At 45.2% G+C, this 23,616-nt stretch overlaps 1 protein-coding gene across 4 annotated transcripts in view; it reads right to left on the reverse strand.

The window, feature by feature from the left end:
- The window catches only part of LOC126547099 (uncharacterized), a 57,954-nt gene that overhangs the window by 4,110 nt on the left and 30,228 nt on the right, over window positions 1–23,616 (reverse strand). The window contains exons 5-7 of one of the 4 annotated variants that reach the window (XM_055062878.2): window positions 22,933–23,060; window positions 21,667–21,747; window positions 814–865 (exon numbers count right to left, since the gene is read on the reverse strand). In XM_055062878.2, the coding sequence (XP_054918853.1) occupies window positions 814–865; window positions 21,667–21,747; window positions 22,933–23,060 (261 nt within the window). Of the gene's footprint in view, window positions 1–813; window positions 866–6,846; window positions 8,191–21,470; window positions 21,593–21,666; window positions 21,748–22,932; window positions 23,061–23,616 lie in introns of those variants that run through there. The other 3 variants (XM_055062876.2, XM_055062877.2, XM_055062879.2) reach the window with 3 other exon arrangements.

The raw sequence follows: 23,616 nt of genomic DNA on the forward strand, positions 1-23,616 counted from the left end.
GCTCCTAAAATCACATTCCACATGGTACCTACAGTTTCAAAGGCTGTTTTGATCACCGTCACTCCTGAGCTGTACTTGTGGACAACTTTCTGTAGCCATGACGAGAAAGCTACAGGTGTGGAGTATCTACACGTGTTACTGCGCCAAGTAGTCCGGCATAGCTTGACCATGTGAGCTTGAAGGCACTTCAGGTTTCTTGGAAAGTGAGCTTTGTGTCCATGTGCGACGGTTTCACATTTGACCAAATGCGGAAGAGAAAAGCTGATTAAGTAAAATTTAACATTCAGTAGTGTGTTCTCTCTTATTTTATTATACTAAAATGCATGTTTGTTTTTCTGTTCCCCAGCCTAAACTAATGCGAATTAGAATGTGAAACTATTTTCAGGAGTGGTCATATGCGCTTTGCTTTCATAACTTTCTCTTCAGTGCCACCATAAAGTTGATTAGCACAGAAAGTCTTCCACGAGTATGACCTGCTCAGGCCTGGGTTACATACGCATGCATGTCCACACTCGGGGAAAGTGGAAGAAGGGACAATCACCACCATGCCCAGAGAGCAGTTTTGTTTTTCTGTGCCGTAGGTATGATGGATGGTGCTTTGCTGCAATGTTGATTGAATCAGATCACTAGAAAAAAAAAATTTTATACTGACTGTAATGTTGATAGAACGTGCTTAACATTTTGAATATCCCATTTTAATGGAGCTCTGCATTTGTAATGTAAAAATCATGGGTTAGGTCCTACTGGTGAGATATTGTCTTTAGGAGAACAGTCACAATCAAGAGCAGCAGAAAACTAGTGGTACAAACTTGCCTAAAATAGATGCGGAGCTTGCTTGAATGCTGCCACCACAGCTCTCCTGCGCCTGAAAAGAATGTGTCGAGAACTCTGGAGGAGTCTACTGTGAAGAGTACTGTATATACAGTGGAAACTGTATTGTAATAATTATGCATGTTTTAGAAGTCTACTTTCAGTAAATGGGAAGTGCAGGTTGTATTATTATGGTTTGCAAAAATGTTGTTGTGCATGCCCGAGGAAGGTATTTTCCAATGAAAATACTCTAGACCACAGAGTGGGTGGGCACAGTATTGTTCTCGTTCAACAGCTTCACTCTTAAAGGGGCCCTGCAACGCAAAGCTTGTTGAACGGCACCAATGGCATTGCCTCGATGCAGCGATTTTGTGTGCTTTGTAGATAGGATGTGATGAACAAGAGTGCCGTTATGAGTATTGGTTTAAAATGTAATGTACATTTTACGTTCACACGATACTGCGAGTACTGCAAAAAAAGCTATTGCATTACGTTTTACAACGATTTTAAGTATCATAGAATGTACCGCGGGCGAGGGGTTGCAACCCCTCGTGGAAGCTGCTGTAACCATAAAAGTGACGCCATGGTTGCCGGCATTGCAGGGCCCCTTTAAAACAACAAAAGGTTGAGTAGTTGGTAGGAATTCGTGTTAGAAAAAGTTAGGCTTGCAGAGACGGACACAATACGAAGAGGAAATAGAGAACAAACTTGTGATGCTTACTAAATGCAAAAAAAAATTAATGTGGATATTCACTGCCTCACCTGGCCGTCAAGGAGTGAACCCAGCAATTGCATATGTGTTGTCCGTTTCCTCCTCTTGTGTCCATGTCTGCACTGTGCACGCATAATCTTTTCTAACTTACATGGTTGGCCTTCCCTGCACACCCGTCTACTCTGTGGTGTTTTCAGATTAATTCTCGCAAAGCCTTTGTGCTTGCACTTCCATGTGCAGCTGCACACGGAGGTTGAAATGTAGTTAGTGGACGAGAGTTTTGTTGAAGAACAACCTTGAGAACACTTGTTCTCCAATCATGCGGTGAAGTGCACGGTTCCAGATTCTGGTGCTAGAGGCAGCTACAAATTGTACAAATGGTCCATTACTCTAACTGTAACTTGTGGTAGACAACACAAAAAATAGTGGTCTTGAAGTGCCGCCATTGTATGTACACACTTTGCGTGTTAAGGTTCTTAATATGTAGCATGAAGCCCAACAGTCTAGATTAAGAAATACCTAGACTTATGTGTTACATTAGATGCAGACGTGTACATGTAACAAAAAAAGTAACAGATTACCATTACAATTACTCATTCAAAATTGTAATTGATTGCAATGGCAGATTACTGCCCCACGTAAGTAATTAAACAATTACTAAATTGTACCTCCCAATCTCCCAAAATGTTACCTCCCAATCTTCATTAACACTGCAGCACAAATGCAGTAAATTGAACGAGCTGGCCTGGCTCTCTCAGTGTGTACTCTGCAGCCCTTCCCACATTGTTTATTATCACTGATAATTACTTTTAAAAATTTTCGTTGTTCATATCTCTCCACGTTTCCTTGTGAAGACATCAGCAAGCTGGACTGAAAGCTCGCTCGATGTGTGCAATGGAAAGAAGAGCGATGTTGTAACGGTGAGATTTCGATTATTGAATGCCGTGATGCTCGTGCTTGGGTGCTCTATAAAGCACAGCGCTTCGTTGTTGCTGGGGCTTAGAGAAGGCGCTCCTGCTAGGGCCACTGAAAAGCTGAAAAAAATATTCTGTAGGTGACTTCCTGACAAATCCTTGGCCAACATGTAGTGGAGTGTGTTGAGATCAGGAAAGAAATAATCACACCCGGGTTTCCTTGTATGAACGAAAGCATCTGCGAGGCTTCTGCATGGCATGACCGCGGACATTCTAGTGTAGTTCCCAATAAATTCAAATGCTAAAAGCTTTGTCGCCTGTTCCATTTTTGTCTCGTCAACACTTGTTACATATGTAAATGATTGTTGAAAAAAGTAATTGAATGACAGTGAATGCTACAGAGTAAAGAAAATAATTGATAAATTGAAAAAACTTCCAAAAATGTAATTAATTACAAGTAATTATTTAGATCTAATAACTGGGAGCTTACTGTTATCATTGAAAAGGAAAGTATACAATCAGTGCATTTTACCGGTGCTGACATATGGCACAGACTTGGAGATTGACAAAGAAGCTTGAGAACAAGTTGAGGACCGCGTAAAGAGCGCTGGAACGAAGAATGCTAGGCATAACTTTAAGAGACAGAAAGAGAGTGGCTTGGATCAGAGAGAAAACAGGTATAGACGATATTCTAATAGACATTAAGAGAAAAAAATGGCGCTTGGCAGGTCATGTAATGCGCAGATTAGATAACCGTTGGACCATTAGGGTGACAGAATGGGTACCAAAAGGGGAAGCGCAGTAGAGGACGGCAGAAGACTTTCCAATTTCCTAATTTCGTCGCACCACCTGTGGTGCGACGAAATTAGGAAATTTGCAGGTGCTAGTTGGAATCGGTTGGCGCAGGACAGGGGTAATTGGAGATCGCAGGGAGAGGCCTTCGTCCTGCAGTGGACATAAATAGGCTGATGCTGATGAATTCTTATGTGCAAGTCTAGTTAGGTGTCTCTAAATGCATAAAAAATAATGTGGATATTCGCTGTCTCGTGTATCCATCGGGAATAAAACCCAACAATTAATTTTTTTAGCTCGATCACTATACTACGTTGTACTTGCTGTGGTGGCTCGCTCGCTCGATGGTTTCTGCACAATATTTTACTGCTATACAACATAAGATACCCAACAAAATTAGCAATTTCTTTTTTTAGTATCGTTTTATTTCTGTCTACTGTCAATTCCTCGGGCGGGGGATTAGTACAGGAGGGAGTATACAATACAGACAATATACAAGCACAAGCAATACACTAAAGAAGGCAAAAAATAAAGTCTTAAAGAATGCAACAGCACACAGATGTGTTCCGTCACTTTATCGGGAGCGCAGTCAATGTACGTTTCTCAATTTCGTCTACAAACCTTTATAGTGTTGGCTGCTCTATACATTAAATTGGTCATGTGTGTTCCATTCCCTGATTACTTGAGGGGCTAAAGAAAAGTGAAACGAATTATTACAGAATTATTCTTTATACGGTGAGTTGTGCTTTTGGTGAACTTAGCCTTTACATCAGCAAAGGTTAAAGCATAAATTTTGAAGAGGCCGTTCAGCAATCGATAAAATAACTTCAGGCAATGTATCTTAGCTCTGCGACACAGTGTATAGCTAGCCCCACGCGATGCAGACGCTTGCTAGCAGAATCGGTTCGCTTGTAGCGGTTAAAGCTAAATTCTACTGCCTTGCGCTATATGCTCTCAAACGTAGAAATGCTGGTATTTGCGAATGCACACTATGTTCACATATTCCAGCACCGGTCTGATAAACATGATTTAGGAGAAGTGCATCTGACAAAACTCGGAGGATATTCAAACCCCTAAGAGTTACAGCTTGACAGGGTAATGCTGTTAAAGGAGTGTGGGAATCATAATTTACATTTCTCCTTTGCTATAGTCATTGTGGCCTTTTTTTTTTCAGAATTAACTACCATCTGCCAGTCTTGGCATCACTGGGCTACTTTGTTCAAATAATTATTACGGGCGACTTGATCGACAAAGATTTTTACAGCACGCATGACTTTGTTATATCTAGTATTCAATGTTATGTGTGTGTGTGTGTGTGTGTGTGTGTGTGTGTGTGTGCGCGCGCGCGCGCGTGAGGGTGCGCCTTAATTCGCCAGCACGTTCTTCGAAGCGCGTATTTCTGTTCGTGTATTGTTTCTACTCGATACACGGACTTCTCTTGGGCAAGCAATTTCCGAAACAGCTTCGCACGACGACTCACCTAAATATTCTCTATTCACTTCGCTTCCACATCATCGTCACCTGCCGCAGTGGCTCGGTGCTGCCTGCATATGAGCTCACCGGTTCCATTCGCAGCCCCGGCAGCCGCATTCTGAGGAGGGCGGAATGCAAAAAGTTGCAGTTCGGTCCGAAAGGCGAAGCATCGATGGCGATGGCAAATTAGTGGACAGCTAGCAATACGAAGTAGCGATAGTAGTATTATCGGCCGTATAAACTTGTAAACATAGGTATAGTAACTAAATTAACAAGCGTGGTGTCACGCGCGCACAAGCAAAAATGAACACATCTCACTCGATGACCGCGGAAACTCGCTGTCAAAACGCAGGAGTGGGGAAGCGCGGCAGCAGCAGCGAGCGAATTCACCTTCGTGCTGCGTCTCGCACCAACGCGAACTAAGCGGCGAAAACACAGCGCGCGGCGGAAGACGGCACGCTTCCTCCCCGCTTTCCTCGCTTGCGTGCGCGAGCTTGACCGCGATCGCAGGCTCACCCTCGCAAGCTTTCACTCGCACATGCGGCGCGCGGCGACAACTGCCCTTGGGCTTTATACGGAACGTCACGGCGACGGGAGAAGTGCGCCTGGAGGGTGCATATAACCGCATCGCAATAAAACGCTCGAGTATTTCGTGTATTTTACCAGCAGCGGCTATAGCGTTCTGCTGCTTGAGCATGGGGGAGCACGTTAAAGCGCGCGATAGAACTTTCTTTTGTACACGTTAAAGAAACAAAGGTAGCGTAAATTAATCAGTAGCCCCCCCCCCCCCTTTCCTCCTCATTACGACGTCTCTTGTAGTTGTGAGTTGTTAACCCGTAGCAAAAACGCAAAAAAGGAAACCGGAACAGTATGCGGTGTCTCGCTCGATTTTTCTGACAGCGCTCATGGTTGGGCGACTTGGCGGATCGACCAGACTTCTATGTATAACAAATCGCGTTTAATTATTTGTGATCAAATACATTTTTGTAATGTGATTTAACGATTAGTTTGTTTACTTTATATTAAAGTTCGTACACCTTATTTTAGTAACCACTTACATGCAACCAGTTACTAACCAGATGTTCGCCTGGCTGTTCGTCTGACATGCTACTCCAGGTGCTGGGTGATGATTATGATATATATATATATATATATATATATATATATATATATATATATATATATATATATATATATATATATATATATATATATATATATATATATAGTGATAAACACTTAACAGGACGTACAGTCGCGCGCGCACACACACACACACAGGGAGAGAGAGAGAGAGAGATACACTATCGCGCACGGATGCTATCGCGATATTTACAAAGTTTCGTTAAGGCTCGTGGCCCGCAAGAACGTCAGCATCGCCCTCGTGGCGCGTAACGCACACGTGGTGCTTTGCCATGGGCCCAGAATGTGTTGTAGTGACAAATCCCGTTGAATGTGCAGTGACGCCTTCGGAGACTCTCTCCCTCTGACGCGTAGCGATAGCAGTCACACAAAACATGTCGCAGGTCTTCAGGGGCGTTACATTTTTGAGGAGACAAGCTGTAACAGGCGACACAGCTATGAGGACCTGAATTTTGGGAAAACTACAGTAGAACGCCCGAGATCGTGCCACGCAGCCGCTAGCCTCGCGAATGCACATGACAGACCGAACCGGGGGCTCAGCATTTCTTTCCTCGTTGAACCGGCGCTGGTATGTCTCAATAGTGAAGGGGGCCGGGGCCCGAGCCCCTTCCGGAATTTTCCGAAGGGGGCAGAGCTCCCTATGATAGTCGAAGCTACCCCCCCTCCCCACCCGGCGATGCTGATACCTTACCCCCCGAGGCTACACACATACACACCTAAAATATTATTAGCAGCGTTTTGTCGTCCACATCATTTGAGATTTTTTTTTTACTTCTCTCTACCTTTTCACTTAAAATTTTATTGTGGCTAATAGCTTACTGCATCACTGTTGGCGCGGACGTGCACGGCTTTTAATTCATATTTTCGCTTTATTTCTGCAAATCCTGACAATAGAAGGACAAGGACATTAGAAGCACTACCGGCGGCTGCTTCATCCGTATTTTCTCACTTCAACATTGTTTCAAGTTCCACTGTAAACGCCATGCACATACACCATATATGTAAGTATACACACAGGACAAAGTTTATTATATTTTTTTAAAGAGGAGGTAGCCAAATAAAAGTTATTTCTAAAGGTATGAGTAGCCTATGCCTAGAGAATGAATATGTTGCGGTATTTTAACCTCGCTTCAAATTGCTTTGCGTGCTTTCTTTTGACCCTGAAAACAGCCTGCAGACTTCAGTGACCCCTTCGGCTGAGTCTTTTATCCACGGTGTGCGAAATGCGCGTGAATGATATGTCTCGGTATTGCTTCTTTTTCCAGTAAGCAATACTAACAACTCGTAAAAAAAAACTAATAATTTACAACATTCATAAGGGATGGAAACACGCACGCTGAGGTCATAAACATATACAGATTTAAAAAAGTAGCAATTGCGTTACTCGAAGAAAACCTAGTGCATATTGTTTCCGCTACAGTGGAATATCTTCCAGTAATGTTTTCATTACTGAGATTTAATTAGCTAATTGGAATTAATTATCTAACTTGAGATGTGTTATCCTAATTATCAGTGTCAATGAGGCATTTGTAGGCACAGCGAAGGGGCATCTAACTGCGGTATTTTCAGTGACGTACTAATTACGTACTAATTTCTTTTCGACTGATAAATAAATCCCCCGAAATATGAAAAATACCACGTGACTGCGCTCACCCACACATCAGACGAGACGTTCATTTGAGGGATCGCCAGCCGTTTGTGCGCAGGCGCGAGTAAAAGCGGGCGCGAGAGAGAAAATGTGGGGGCTTTTGCTCCTTGAATATATGATTCTGCCTAAGCACTACGGGGGAGGTTTCTTAGCGCGTGTTGTATATATGCGTTTGTCCTCTAGACAGATCCCTCACCACGCAGCCTGGCTGCCCGCGCGGTGAGGCAGTGGGCACGGACGCCCCATTTGGTGATCGCATGTCTGAAGGGGCAAGGTTCCGACTGTTGCTTTTTTCTTCGTGACTGGAATTCGTGACTGGAACCACCAACTAGCCCGCTTATCCCTGTTAAATATTCTTCCTGACGATAGATGGGATTTTTTACAAGCACTGCTCCAGGAGGACACATGTAACCGGCAAACGGAGGCGATCAGGAGAGCACCTGAGGTTATAATAAAGCAGGCGGCGCAGGATCTCCAGGGCACCCAAGGGGTGGCGGGGGTATGAAAGCTCAAAGCAGGGCGGCAAGGGGTGCCAGGGGTGTATAAGATCGGCTGTCCACGATCGCGGACAGCCAATTTCTTATGCGAACACCTCCTGGCACGCTTCGGCCTCCGCGGCCCCAATCCACGGACCAGTCCGGGTTCTAGCTTTGGTGTCCCCGCTGCCGCTTTGGTGTCCCCGCTGCCGCTTTGGCGTCCTGGAAGCGCCGCCAATAATGTGAAATAATGACACGTTGTTACAATCAGTAAAAAACACGATTGAATAAATATAATTACCTCCAGCCGCCAACTTGTGACGCTAAGTTCAGCACTGCCGCGCCCCGCGACATTTTCAATATATGCGGTCCGGGCTCTACTACGGTCGCTACTGCTCCCACAGAAACATCTTAGATGCTATATACAAGGTACATCGCCGTAAGGCGCGAGAAAGCTATGATCCGCCCCGACTGACTTAGCACGAGCGCCGCAGGTGCGAGACAGTCTGTCCGACACAGCGGTCGCCAAATTGGGCGTCAGTGCCTGCTGCTTCACCAATTTTACAGCGTAAACAAACTCGACCCCACTGCGCAATGCCGGCACGCCTAGGGACAAACGCTTACAACACGCGCTAGGAAACCTCCTCGGTAGTGCCTACACTCTAAGAAAAGTTTACACCCTTTGAGTCGTATCTGGCCACACAACGATAAACGTCATCTGTCTTGTCCGCATTTCCTTTCTTTAACACTGCGAGCCCGGTACTTCCCAGTAACTATTCTAGGCACTATACAGTAACGAACTGTATGCGCGTTATCAGCATGACATAGCATTGCCGACAGGAAAGTAGCGGGCGCGGCGTTTTCAAGAAAGGAAACGCAAGCAAGGCAGATGACGATTATCGTTGTGTTGCAGATATACGCCCCAGAGGGTGTAAATTTTTTTTAGAGTGTAGGCAGAGTCATATATTCAAGGAGCAAAAGCCCCCAGATTTTCTCTCGCGCGCCCATTCTTACTCGCGCCTGCGCACAAACGGCTGGCGATTCCTCAAATGAACGTCGCGTCCCACATCAGCGAATAAAGGAAATAAAGAAAAAACATCGTGGTCGAGTTCCTTATCTGCCGCGCCCCCGCTGAAGTAATACGTCGCGTTTGGTGTTACTCAGAAACAAGCTGCGAAAGCTGTTGTCTTAGCGTAGATAAAGTGCACGGATGTTTTTTTCTTTACTTTTATTTTTGCCACTGAACCTATCACCACAAAAGCAACGTCAGTGCAAAGGTTTAAAGGTACGTTTAGTTTCGTGCCAGTCGCCACGTCTTTCTCTAACGAGCAGAAGGAAACCATGATCCCTGCGTTGGGAGTATTTGGTCTTGCCGTTCAGTGGGCGGGAGTTGGCCGATGTTGAGGTGGACTTTGAGAACGGAAGGTTTATTTACGTTATGTACAGGACTTAGAAACAAGTAAAATAACAGTAAAATGTCATCGTCGGCCGACAGCAAATCGTACGCTGCGGCCCGCGGCAAGAAGCCCGTCTCTGAACGTCTCTCCCTTTCCTATGGTTAGCTGGCCAACACCACCTAGACAAGAGAAGGCCTGAGCGCTCGGCGAGTGACGTCACGGAGAAGAGGCCGGTGGCGTGCTCGGGGATACGGGTTGAATGAAGGGATCGCGCCCTTATGGGCAACGTTAACCAGAGCGCAGTTATCTTTATTTAGGCATAGTTGAGCAGATGGCCCGCAGGGAACAGAGGGTGTTCCAAGATTATTTTATTTATGCAAAACTATTTACGCTCTGTATTATTAAAAAGCGCGTCCATAAAAAAAAAACGAAATGGTTCAACCTTAGGATTGAGAACGAATTTCGGGTAAATGGTGACAGGGAGCATGGCTTATATTGAAAAGTAACAGTGCTGCCCTCTTCTTCAGGGTAGCTTCTTTGCCTTGATTTATCGTCAGCGTCAAAGAGTTTGCCGTTCATGCAACCACAAAAGTTCAACAAAATGTTAGCACTGCACCATAACACATATCTCATGACAACTTCACTGGTGTGCCCTTTTCCACATTCGGGACAAATGTATTTATTCCAGTGTAGATTAAAGGGACACTAAAGCGAAACAATAAATCAGTTTAGACTAATGAAGTATTGTTTGAGAACCCTGCAGGCAGTCATGTAAAAAAATAGTTTGATTATTAGATAAGAAAATGAAGGTACAAGTATTAGTATTTGAATTTGAATTTCGCGCCGCAACCTCGGCGCCGGTACGTCAGCGTGACGTCAGGGATTCCAAAGCATGTTTTCGCATTTGGGCCGTGTTGGCTGAATAAAGGTTCCCGAAACTTGCCATGTTTAACATTTGGCTCCTTTATTATTTATTTATTTATTTACAGCATACTGCAGACCCTAGATGGGTCCTAGCAGGAGGGCGAAAACAAAAAGAGAATGACAATAACAACTGCAAAAAAAAAACACACATTGAAGTCAATCTGTACCGCCATATATAGTTAGTAAGCCCTAGAAGATGCCATCAAAATCCAAGACGTCACAGCCTCCAGGTGCGGGAACTTGAGTCGGCGTCGCTACCCGTATTTCGTTCTTGCGCTTTTTCTGGCTTACCAAACGTCTTGTCGTTGTAAGAGTGGGGTTTTGGTGTTGTAGAACGGTAATTTACTGATGCAGAAGTCATTTTTCACTTTAGTGTCCTTTTGAGCTCTAAACGAATAATTTCGCTTTCGAGGAATTATTACATACAGTACCACAGTCCACATATTTACAACACCTCAAATGAGTTTAGCAATGCAGATACAAAACATTTGTGCAACTATTTTCAAAAAAACAGCTGCCTTATTCCGCAGAATTCCAGCTTTTCTCTTCTTTGCCTTAGCATTGGCACCCAATATTCTGTCATTGAGCTTGCGGAAACATGAACGCATGATTTTTTCGGCCCCGATTGTAATTGCTCCAGCAATTGGGCACGCAGCACTTAATAGGTATATCCTGGCATGAACGTAATCCCCATTCCGCGACAATGAAGGCTTGCCGGACACAAAACCGCAATCGCAGCACAAGCGCAGAGACTACGTGCATGGTTCACGTACAGAAAAAAAAAGTGCGCTCGGAAGCATGTCGCAGCATGCCAAGACTTTTCTAACCCCGAAGAACAAATCGAATTGTTATCGCCGTCGTTGCCCACTCGATCGGTCTTCCGCGTCTCATTTTCAACACAAGTGCGCCGCTCGAAGCTTTGTAGCACGCTGCAAGGAACTTCTATGTGGGCCTCTTTTGCGTGACGTAGCTCAAGGGGAGAGGGTACAGCCAGAAGGCCTTAAGTTCTCTAGATGGTGTTGCTTATAACCCCTTCAGTCCGTCGGGGTCACGCCAGTTTCAGCCAGTCGTCGAGCCCATAGGTGTTGTCATGTTCGGGGCACTCCCTGGGCTCTCTCTCCCCTCCGATGGCCGCATCCGTGCCACGCTGCCTGCTCGCCTGTTCGTCCCCGAATGACCTTTCATTGCTGCAAAGCAAATTTTCTCGGGACTAAGGTCAACCACCTCGAAACGTGCCGAACTACATGTACGCTTTCGGGGAATCGCCACATAGAGGGGGTGAGGGAGAGAGAGAGACTCCCCGCGCGACACACGAGAGCAGGCTGTTGAGCCCAGCGGCCGTTCAGGACGGACGGATGAGCGTCCCCTTCGGAACGGGGCGGTGGGTTGCGCCACCAAGCTGTTGCTATTATACTGCTTAATGTCCTACCTTGGTAAACAATAAAAAAGAAAAAAAAAAAACACTATGAACTCCCACAACCAAATTTTCTGATCCCCTATTGCGAACTGTGCTTTTGCATGTCTCCGTTTTTTGTCGTTTCCCTACTTTTCTTCCACCAATCCTCCAATCGCCTCTTACTATTGCTTTATTTTTCCAATGCTCTCGCTGAACCCAAGGGCTTCAAGGAGGCCAATGGTGCCTAAATCGACCGCTGCGTAGACGTCTCCAATTCTAATAAAACATGCTCCATAGTTTCCCTAGCTTTACCACAGCAAGCACATGCTTCTTCTTCCTTCTTATATCTCGCTTTATAGGTGCGTGTTCTAAGGCATCCGGATCTCGTTTCGAAAAGTAATGAGCTTCCCTTTGAGTTATCATAAATTGTTTCTTTCCTTATTTCGTTTTTTCCTCTTAAGTTACTCATGGCAGTTTTTTTTGTTTTTCATTGCCGCCACCCATGAAATTATTTCAGCCTCCCTGACTTTCCGCTTGACGTTCTTTGTTGCTGTGTTGCCCAACCTACAGGCCGCATACTTGCTGGTAAGCTTCCTAGTTCTTTTCCTCCACTGTAAATCAATGTTTTTCCTGTACAGATACCTGAACACTCTCCCAGCCCATTTACTTTCTTCCATATTCCTCAGCCGTTCTTCATACTCAATTTTACTGCGAGCTTCCCTCACTTCAAAACTAGTCCAGCCCATATCACCCTGCACAGCTTCATTTGTAGTTTTCCCGTGAGCGCCCAATGCGAGGTGACCCACTGACGTTTGGTTCCCATCGAGTCCTAATTTTACCCCTGATTTAAAGCAAACCGCATTTCCAAAAGTAACTCCTGGAGCCATTACACCTTTCCACATACCTCGGAGGACCTCGCACCTGTTGTATCCCCATAGCGTTCTGTGCTTCATTATGGCTGCATTTCTCTTTCCCTTCACTGTTATTGTTTTTTTTCCTGTGTTTCCATTTATCTATTGCCTTCGTTTATCCATATACTAAGGTATTTATATTCTGTTACCCGAGGTATTTCCTGGCCCTGTATCGCCACTGTCTGTTCACTGTTTTCATTGAGTACCATAACACCTGATTTTCTAACACTAAATTTCAAACCTAAATTGTTGCCTTCCTGTCCACAGATATTAGCCAGACGTTGCAAATCACTTTGCTTGTTAGCTAGCAACACAATGTCGTCCGCATAAAATAAACCTGAAAGCTGCTGCTCTACTACTGTACCCGCCTGTTTGTATGAGAGATTAAACCCGATATTACTTCTTTCTAGCGCCCTCTCCATCCTCACCTTGTACATCATAAACAGCAGTGGGGATAAAGGGCACCCCTGCCTCAGTCCCTTGTTGATATGAACTTTCTCCTCGCTCCTCATCCCTTCCCATTCAACGCAAACGGTATTTTCTAGGTAAATATCTTTCAAAAGCTGTAGACAATCGTCACCTAAGCATTCCCCTTCCAGAATATTCCACAAAATGTTGCGGTCTACGTTGTCATAGGCGCCTGTAATGTCTAAAAAGGACACATATAACGGTCTGCTTTCTACTTTTGATATTTCAATACACTGAGTAAGAACAAATAAGTTATCATCTAAACACCTACCTATTCTGAAGGCATTCTGAAGTTCTCCCAAAATGTCATTATTCTCTGCACATGCTTGAAGCTTTAATTTGATTGCCTGCATTACTAGCCTGTCTATTACCGATGTAATGTCAACGGTCTATACGAGTGAATTCTTTCTCCCCCTTACCTATATAAATTAAATTCATTCTACTTTGTCGCCAACTGTCTGGTATTCATATATCTTTTGAAGTTTTTTCCACTGCTTTCACCTGAGCTTCCTTACTTTTTGGTCCTAGTTCATTAATCAGCCTAACGGGAACCTCGTCTAGCCCTGTGGCTGTGCGCTCAGGAATTTTCTCTTCGGCTTTCTTCCAGTTGAAATTTGTCAGCACCAGCTGCTTTTCCACCTGGGTTTCTTTCATGCTCTTTTTTTCTTCAAATACAACCTCGTCATTGCCTTGGAAAGATTTGACTGTTATTTTGCGGATGTAATTTATCGCCGCTTCCCCTTGCAGTCTGTTTTCATCTTCGTCTAGGATATGTTGTATTGTTGTTGACTTCCTGCCTAATAACTTTATGTGGTTCCAAAACATTCTAGGTGCGGCCTTCTTTTTCTGACGTATTTCTGACAACCAACGTTCACTTTCACCTTTTAATTTTGCTTGCATCAGTATTTGCACCATAGACTTTTTCTCCCGGTATATTTCCCATTTACTGGTTACTTAATCCTGCGGCAACTGCGCCTTCTTTGCCTGCCTGTGCTCGCGGGATGATTTCTGTCGTTCGGCGATCGCTTCTCGTATCTCCCTGTTCCACCAGCTTTTCGGTTTCTTTTTTCCTTTCCAACGAACCATGTTGTTTCTCTTTCCGTATTTCTGTCGCTATTACACTTAGAAGCTCACCATATTCCCACTCTTTACTTGGCCATATGCCAAGTTCTTCCTCGACTCTAGTGACTATATTTGTCATTTGTTCAGCGTTAAAATTTGGACAGGTAATTTTGCACTCCTTGCTCTCTTTCCCAGCTACATATCCCATTTTCAAGATGATGCGTTTATGGTCACTCCCTATGTTGCTATACCCTTCCTCATCAATGATCATTTCTCTTAACTTATCATGAATTCCTTCTGTCATCAGACAGTAATCAATGGTTGATTGCCGGTTTCCCACTTCCCGCGTGATCTGCCCTTCACACTTAGGCCCTGTATTCACGATAACGAGGTTATGTTGCTCACAAAGGCCTAGCATTCACTTCCCGTTGTTGTAGGTATAGCCATCTAAATCCTGTATGAGGGCATTCATGTCACCTAATAGGACAATTTCATCACCATTCCCGAAACCCTTAATATCAGCGCTTATGCATTCCACTAACTCTTTATTCTTCTCTGTGCAATTATGTCCGGTCCACAAATACGTAAGCCCAGCCAAGTTTTTTCCCACTCATAGTACCTGATAACCAAAGATGCTCTTGACATTTTGAATTTACTCTTTTCCATTTGGCTCCCTGATGGATGAGCATTCCGACTCCCCCTCCCTTTCTTTCCGACTTATTTCTGTTGCACCTTTCCCAAACATAATTCTCAGTAACTGGCGGCTTTTCTGAGTCTCTAAGGTGCGTTTCTGTAACCGCATGCACCCCTATTTGTTCTCTATTTAACTGCTCCTCAATCTCTGCCCACTTTTCCTTTCTTCTGCCGCCCTGCATGTTTATGTAGCCTATTGCATGGAGAGCATTCTTTCTTGCTTTCCTCTTTTTTCTGTCATCGACGGCGATGCTCTTCTGAGGTTCCCCTAGGGGACCTTCTTCATTACTACCTACTCTGGCCTCAGGAGCGCCCGCGGTCCCCCTAAAAAAGCAACAGCGTGGCCATCAAGTCGCCAGCCCACTTCTCGTGCCAGCGTGTAATTGAAGTGGATCCCGTCTCGTTTAAAACCACCGCACCTTGTGACTTCCCTGTTTAGTTCGACAACCTCGAAGCCTTTCTCTCTGCTCATTTCCCATATCGCCTCATTTGCAGCCACTACGGCTCTTTGTACGTGACTGTCACGTACAGGCACCTCCGGCACCGTGCACCATCTGCACCTGAGGGGATAGCTCGCGCAAGTCGTCCGCCACATTCGCCAAGCTTTGGGCTAGTCCTTTCCTGTTTGGGACGTCATTTAGCCCACCTGCTACTATGACAAGGTTGCGCACGTGAGCATTTTCCGCGAGCTTTTCTTTTGCTCGCTCCATGACAGAACCCAGTGTCCGCCCTAGAAATGTCCCTACCGCCACTCTTTTATCGCCTTTCCCCCTCTCCACAATTGCTTCTGAGCACCTAGCCAGGTTTGAGTCGCCGGCGATAATCACCCTTTCACTCTCTCCTACCTCTCCCTGCTTCCCTTTGTCCTTTTCCGCGTGGCAGCCTCAAGGTAGGTGTCGCTCTTTCCAGCTAACCCTTCACCACGTTGCACGCATTCAACGCACTGTGCTAGCACTCTTTCTCCTGTCAAGTCGGGGGACTGCGTTCCATTGTCACGCACATTCACAATGGCGGCCATGTACAGCTTTTCCTCGGCTGCTTCAAGTGTTTCTTCAACTACCTTCCGTGCATCACGCTCCCTATTTAGCTCATTTGTGAGCTCTTCCACCTGTTTTACAAACTCCTCCTGGAAAGCCTCCATTTTCTGCAGCCTAGTATCGACATCACAGTGTGTGCCTGTTGACTCTATTCCATCTCCATTCTCATCTGTCTCCTCATCTGCCTTGGGGGACCCCCCGCCCACTGCCTGCTTTCCCGGCTTTCTTGCCATGTATTGCACGGCTTTTCTGATGCAAATACTATAATACTATAATACTATATTAATGCAGAGCACGTGCCTTTTAGCAAAAACCGATACGCACAAGATTCAAATCCTCAAAATGTCGCAAAGCAACTCTCACCACTGTTTCAAGAGCAATCAATGCCGCCGAGACCGAAGGTATGACACGCTCTTGCACGCGCTCAGCCACGCGGCCACGCTCTCACTTTCCTACCAAAACACGCACAGTAAAACCACTAATAGCTATTAGTCTTGCCACCTTCAAGCTACCATTTAAAGACTACAAACACTCAACGTCGCATCCGGCTGCACGTGTTGAAACACGTGGCGCGAAAGGACACTCTAACCATCCTGCAAAACCAAATGTGCACGAAACACACCCGCGCACACGAAATACGAGAGAGAGAAAAAAAGAAAGAAAACCACCCAATTACTATTTAAAGGCAAAAAAATCTGCTAATCAAAAACAGAAGCAAGCTCAAAGCATGCACAAAAACTTATGATTTCCTCGCCGCCACGGAACCCCGAAAAGCACGTCCATTCGCCACAAAATCCGAACACCAAATCCGAACTCAGAGGGGGGGATGCCTCAACCCCCCCCCCCCCCCCCAGCGACATGCAGTTTTCATGCTTCACGCTACGATTCTGCACACCTGTAAGCAGCCCTAATTGGTAGGACCACGCCGGAATCGGAGTCAGCGAACGTTCCCCATATTTTCCTGTTTGTGCCAAGTGAGGTACGTGCGTTTCCGACCAAGCTCCCTTCGGAGGAAAAGGGCAACCGTCTTACGGACGCCATCGGTCACCAGACCCCATCGTTTCCCTGACGTCGGATTGGTGCAAACCATGAACAATGACGACGCAGGCATAAAAAGCGGATCCAGACGGCTGGGAGAAGCGGAATTAAGGACGCTCGACAAAACAGTGTGATACTCGGACAGGCTAAGACGCTACCATACTGCGCTCCGATAGTTGCAGCCATTTTGTACATATCAACCATGTATATTTTTGAATATATTCCTTTTTCTCCATTCTCTTAAACAGCGCTCGGAACCCTTTTTCCCGGCACCTGGCACGGGACCATCGATAGAAACTTCGTTGACCGCACGGACCCCCGACTTCACAACGCTGTCAGCGGTGAGATTGACCTCACGGAACTTGGGACGTGAAGACTTCACAACAAGGCTAACCAGCCTGTCTGGCGGGTCTGGTAACACGGTCGACGCGGACATGCCGGGGTTGCGCCTGGAGAACTTGACCGATGCTGAGAGAGAGAGAGAGAAAAAAAACAAGGATAGGAAAGGCAGGGAGGTCAACCAGAAGAGCATCCGGTTTTCTACCCTACACTGAGAAATGGTCCGTATCTAACAGGAGCTGCAAATGGCAACAAGAGGAAGGCCGAAAATATATATCAGTCATGGAAGTGTGGCGGCAGATCAAACGCATCGACTATCATCAGAAAATGTGAACACTTGAGAAACCGGCAGCTTCCAGAAACAGTGGCGGAGGACTAGGCCTAGCCTACGCACGGATGTTCTAGCATTTATGCCCTCAAACCCTCATGCTAACGTGCGGGACGTGGTCGCCCAGGTACCTGTTTCCAAGTCATCAGTTTGGAGGATTCTAAATGACACGGCCTTTCACCCGTACCACCTTAACCTGCACCTAATGCTTAGAAGACAGGGACCTGCGGAATAGTCTAGATTTCTCGAATTGGGTCCTCACCAAAACCGATTAGTCACCGGACTTCTTGAGCAACATCATGTGCACAGAGAAGCCAATTTTGCAGAAACGGCCAGGTAAACTTGCATAATGCATACTATTGGAGTGATTCCAATCCACATTGGGTAAAGCGCACTCGGCATTAGTACCAGTGGTCGTTCAGTGTGTCGTTCGGAATTTACGCCGGTGCTGTAATCGGTCGCATCTTCGATAACACACTGACTGGACAGCGTTACGTGGACGAAATCCTTGAAGGAGTGGTGGATGAGTTTCTCAGTGAAGTCCCGTTGTCACGTCTTCCACTTCTTTGGTATCATCAAGATGGGGCGCCAGCACACAGTAGCAGTTTAGCACGAAACTGGCTCGATGAGACTTTTGATGCGCAGTAGATTGGAAGGCATGGGCCTGTAAATTGGCCAGTTAGGTCACCTGACCTCTCTCCACTCGATTTCTTTCTTTGGGGTTATGTGAAAGATCGTGCTTACATGATCGAGACGCACGTGAGGTGCGCTCAAGGCCAAGAGAAGGGATGTCTGCCGTAGAATGTCAGCGTCGGTCATCAAGAAAGCCACAGAAGATGTGATCGAACGGACTTAGTATTGTCTAGCTGCAGAAGGAGAGCTATTCGAGCACGTCCTCTAGGCGGCAGCTGGTGTTCAAAGGACCTTACGAATTCATAGATATATAATAAGGGCATACTGGAATCTGATGGCTTTAAATGCGTAAGCACTTTTATCCTTACCCAAGGGAAAAAGTGTCCCTCCGTCCGTCCCGTTAGACGATCACTTTCAACATAGCGCCCGCAGCAGCGAGCGAATTCACCTGCATGCTGCCTCTCGCTCCAACGCCAACGATGCGGCGAGAAGAAAGCGCTCACAGAGCTCTCGGCACATGCCGCACTCTGCCGCTTTCAAGGTCCGGGCCGTTGGTCCGGGCCGCGGCGCGCGCCAGACGTAGCGGTCGCCGGAGCACGGTTGATCACGGTTCACAATGGTTCAGTGCACCTAATAAATGTTGCATATATATTTCGTTAATTTTGTACATCTCCCTGGTCATTTCATCCCACGTCCACAACCGCTGCGGGCTATGTATAACGCCAGTGAACATACTCGCTTCTACGTCGACGTCTCGTGCAGGTCTCACCTAACAGTTCGGTGTTGCAACCACGCTTATTTGTTTTACGGTTCTTTCGCGATCGTTCTCGCAATTATACGCTCTAAAAAAAGTTTGCACCCTTTGGGGTGTAAATCTGCCACACAACGATAATCGTCATCTGCCTTGATGCGTGTTTCCTTTCTTTAACGCTGCGAGCCCGGTATTTTCCAGTAACGAACGGCATGCGCGTTATCAGCATGACATAGCATTCCCGACAGGAAAGTAGCGGGCGCGGCGTGTTCAAGAAAGGAAACGCATCAAGGCAGATGACGATTATCGTTGTGCGGCAGAGATACACTCCAAAGGGTGAAAACTTTTTTTAGAGTGTACGAAACACACCAGCATATTACCACGAAACACCACGTCAGTACTACGAAATGTTACGCATCATTCAGATAGATCCAAGAGAAGATTCTGCGTAAACTTTCTTTTTCCTTTTTTTTTTTTTTTTGTGCAGACATCCTGATTGGCGATTCGGCTCATCTAAAAGGGGTACATTTACTTTCTTGAACGTATCGGTTTTGCCGTTTCTGTACACGTGGGTCGCTTCCCGGTTTGTTTATTTCGCTTTTATTTTTTGCCACGAACCTGTTTTTGCAGCACGTATACTTTCTAATGAAAAATAAAACAGTCACTTTAATTTGGCTTTGGTCCAAAGCGATTAAGTTTCCGGCGCGATACATAGATGCGCGCGCACTCTTCGATGCGGTGCGAGCAGAGCCAGGATTTTGAAACATTCTGTGCGTATTCCATTGCTTTTCGCGTTTCGTGCCTGGTTAGAGCGGCGCTTCGGCCGCGTTGAGAGACGGATAATAAGTGTGACGTAGAAATGAGAGGAAGGAATATCTGCGAAGCCGAAAAAACTGCTGTTGGTGCTCCTTTCGTACCATTAACAAGGTGATGCACTGTCTCTTTGGGTTTGCGACAGGCAAATCAATTGCTTTATGCCAGCCTATTTGAGGGCGCTGCTTTCTGATGCGGGTGGGAGTGCAGTCACGTGGTATTTGGCATTTTTCTAGGGGTTTATTTACCAATCGGAAAAAAACTCCTACTATGAGGTCTTGTATACACTCATATAAGGCCGCCACTTCAGTGAACCATTCTTCAAGGTGAAACTGTTATTAAAGCATATATATATATATATATATATATATATATATATATATATATTCTGGTTATTTCAGTCTCATGATCCGGATCCGCGGTCACTACCTGTCCTAAGTATAGATGTATTCCCTTACTACTTCTAGTGCCTCGCTACCTATCGTAAACTGCTGTTCTCTTCCGAGACTGTTAAACATTACTTTAGTTTTCTGCAGATTAATTTTTAAACCCACCCTTTGCCTCTCCCACGCGTTGCCTGACCCACGCTTTGCCTCTCCAGGTCAGTGAGCATGCGCATTGCAATTGATCCCCTGAGTTACTAAGCAAGGCAATATCATCAGCGAATCGCAAGTTACTATTATCCATTAACTCTTATCCCCAATTCTTACCAATCCAGGTCTCTGAATACCTCCTGTAAACACGCTGTAAATAGCATTGGAGAGATCGTATCTCCCTGCCTGACGCCTTTCTTTATTGGGATTTTGTTGCTTTCTTTATGGAGGACTACGGTGGCTGTGGAGCCGCTATAGATATCTTTCAGTATTTTTACATACGGCTCGTCTACACCCTGATTCCGTAATGCCTCCATGACTGCTGAGGTTTCGACTGAATCAAACGAGTTCTCGTAATCAATTAAAGCTATATATAAGGGTTGGTTATATTCCGCGCATTCCTCTATCACCTGATTGGTAGTGTGAATAAGGTATATTGTTGAATAGCCTGTACGGAATCCTGCCTGGTCCTTTGGTTGATATATATATATATATATATATGTGTGTGTGTGTGTGTGTGTGTGTGTGTGTGTGTGTGGAGCTCGGAAAGCTGGGCGGGCGGCCCACCGGACAAAAATTTCAACTTTCCGCCTATGACACCACCCTATACCCCTCAGTGCGCACATCGAGCGAACTGGCTAACTGCCCTGTCTTTCCCGCTTTTTTTTTTTCCCTGGAGCGAGTTTTCAGTGATACGGCCGTTCAGCAAGTCACCTGACACAATGCATCAATCTTGCCTGCTGAGTTACCAGATGCGGTGATATATTCTATAAATTGATTTTGTCATGCTTAGCTAATTGTCTGACAGCCTTAAATTCTTTCTTTTGTAGGTCATTGAAAGTGTTCCTGTGATTTTTAAAATATATTTCAGAGAGTCTCTTCATGCTATACCATTTCGCCAGAACAATAAATTTCATTAATTTGTGCAGTGTTCTGCATGTTTAGCATATTGGAGCTCTGTGAAGCATGGGAAAGAAAAAGGACTTAGTTAGAACACATTGGTTTGAATCCATGATAGAGTGTGTACGTAAGCGCGACTGAACGAGGACGTAGAAAGAAACAGCGCTGTTTCTGTGCATCTGTTTCTTTCTACGTCCTCGTTCATTCGCGCTTACACACTCTATATCGTGGAAAGAAAAAGGGCTATGGTTCGTGTCTATCGCAGAAGAGAAATAGGTTTGTGCACGAAATTAATTCCAGGCAGTTTTCGCATAAGGAAATAGGCAGCTGTTTGAAGTGCTCTGAAAAAAAAATAGAGGAAGGCAAATATATATATATATATATATATGTATATATATATATATATAAAGCTCACCTGAATTGCAGCGGTAGTCTCCTACCGAGATAGGTTAAGCAGAATCTTAAACCAGGGTTATCATGTCCAGGAAATGACGTCCTGCATGCGAAACACGACGGTATACCTAGCTGTCTTTCACCACGTACTTTGTTTTCCATTTACATATTTCAGCTTTACAGATGAAATTACATGTACACTTCTCTGCTTTTGTAGAAGTTTTCAAAATATCACCCATCTCAACAACTACGACGGCAGGTATAGGTGCTTCAAAAGGTGCCCGTTTAAGCCAATCGCTATTTATGTTCTGCCACATTCGAGCATGCTGCATGTGATACAAACGCTAGTTTTCTTTGATTCTAACAAATGAAGCGATGTTAATAGAGATGCGCACAAGATGACTTTGGTGGAAACGAATGCGTGTAAGCGGAAATATATGGGTTGTTCAATAACTGCTGAGACTGGCGCTCTGAGAGCTTTATTTCTGGAAATTATTATTCGGCAGTTTTTTCCCTTTTTATATGCTTCGCAGAGAGAAAATTGCATGCGTCTCGCCATTTCTACAAAGCGTAGGTAATATGAGTCAAGCCATCTTTTGCCACCTTCCTAAAAATCACCTCCAGTGTGGTACCTACGCCATGTACCATGTATTTGTTCCAAGTGAAAGCAATGTCTTTTTTCTTTTTACCGTTCTCCGGAGCATCGCAACGATGCCCTTATTCGTACCACAGTCCAGATGGGGCACTCTTGGACTTATTTATGTGCCTCACGGTAAAAAAGGACATTGCCTTGACATGGAACAAAGTGTAGTTAAGACATTGAAGTCGATTTTTTAAGTAGGTGTAAAAAGATGGCTTCACTTGTTGTAGAGATGGTGAGACGCATGCATTTCACTTACTGGGGAAGAAGGGATACAAGTGCCGATGAATAATTTTCAGAAATAAAGTTTCCAGAGCATGTCTCAGTCTTTATTGAAAGACCCTCGTACTGGCTGTGCATGCGGATTACTAAACTTTACTAAACTACTTTACTAAACTGTTACAAATACAAGTGTTCACAGCACACTGTAATCAAACTGTCCATGATCTTTTTTTCTGTGAGACACATCTGCCAGCTTCCTTTAATTTCGTTTGTTTATTTATTTACTTTTATTTATTGTTATTCATTTGTATTCCTAACACGCCTCCAAATGGGTTATTCAGCAGAGGGGGGGATGCGCAGTGATCAGTATATAGCATACTGACCTACGATTACGCGGAATGCGTGCAGAAACTCGACATTGCTTACTGTCGTTCCGTCAGTGAGCGCCGGTGAGAGGGACAAAAGCGGTTCTGGGCCTGGATAGCCAAGGTGGAAAGTGACAGTCCCAGCCAGATGCCGAGATAACCGCTTAGGTAGCCGAGGACCTCCACCCGCTGCACGGTCGAGAGAGCAGTTGCGCCGAGACAACAATTTTAGGAAACAGAAACGTCTGGTGGTGCGTGGGTGGCAGCGGGAGTGCCTGCTCTAGAAAGGCATTTTAGATATCGGCAGTTGGAGCGGTTGCCAAGCAACGTTCCGCGCGCATGTGCACGTACCCATCAGGCTACGAATCGTTCCTTCACGAGTCCTTAAACATGAATTAGTTCTTTAGTTAGTTCTAGCATCAGCATTAGTTCTAGCACATCAGGCGAATTTTCGCCTGATGTGCCTGAAGTCGCGCAAGTACGAAATGCAGCTTTGCAATTTAATTAACGTTTTGGTCTGGAACCGACTTTCGTCAGAGTAAAAAACAAATAAATAAATAAATAAATAAATAAATAGATAAAATAAAAATTAGAGCAGAAACTATGTCAGGATGACTGTCAACGTTAATGTGATTAGAACTGAAGCAATGTAGCGACGCGCCGTTTTGCCAGCACTGAAACGCGTCATATGTATACATATCTATACATATAGCACAGCTGTAGTACACGCCTCGTATACGAGGCG

Source organism: Dermacentor andersoni, chromosome 1, assembly GCF_023375885.2.
Source record: "Dermacentor andersoni chromosome 1, qqDerAnde1_hic_scaffold, whole genome shotgun sequence".
Taxonomy (NCBI): domain Eukaryota; kingdom Metazoa; phylum Arthropoda; class Arachnida; order Ixodida; family Ixodidae; genus Dermacentor; species Dermacentor andersoni.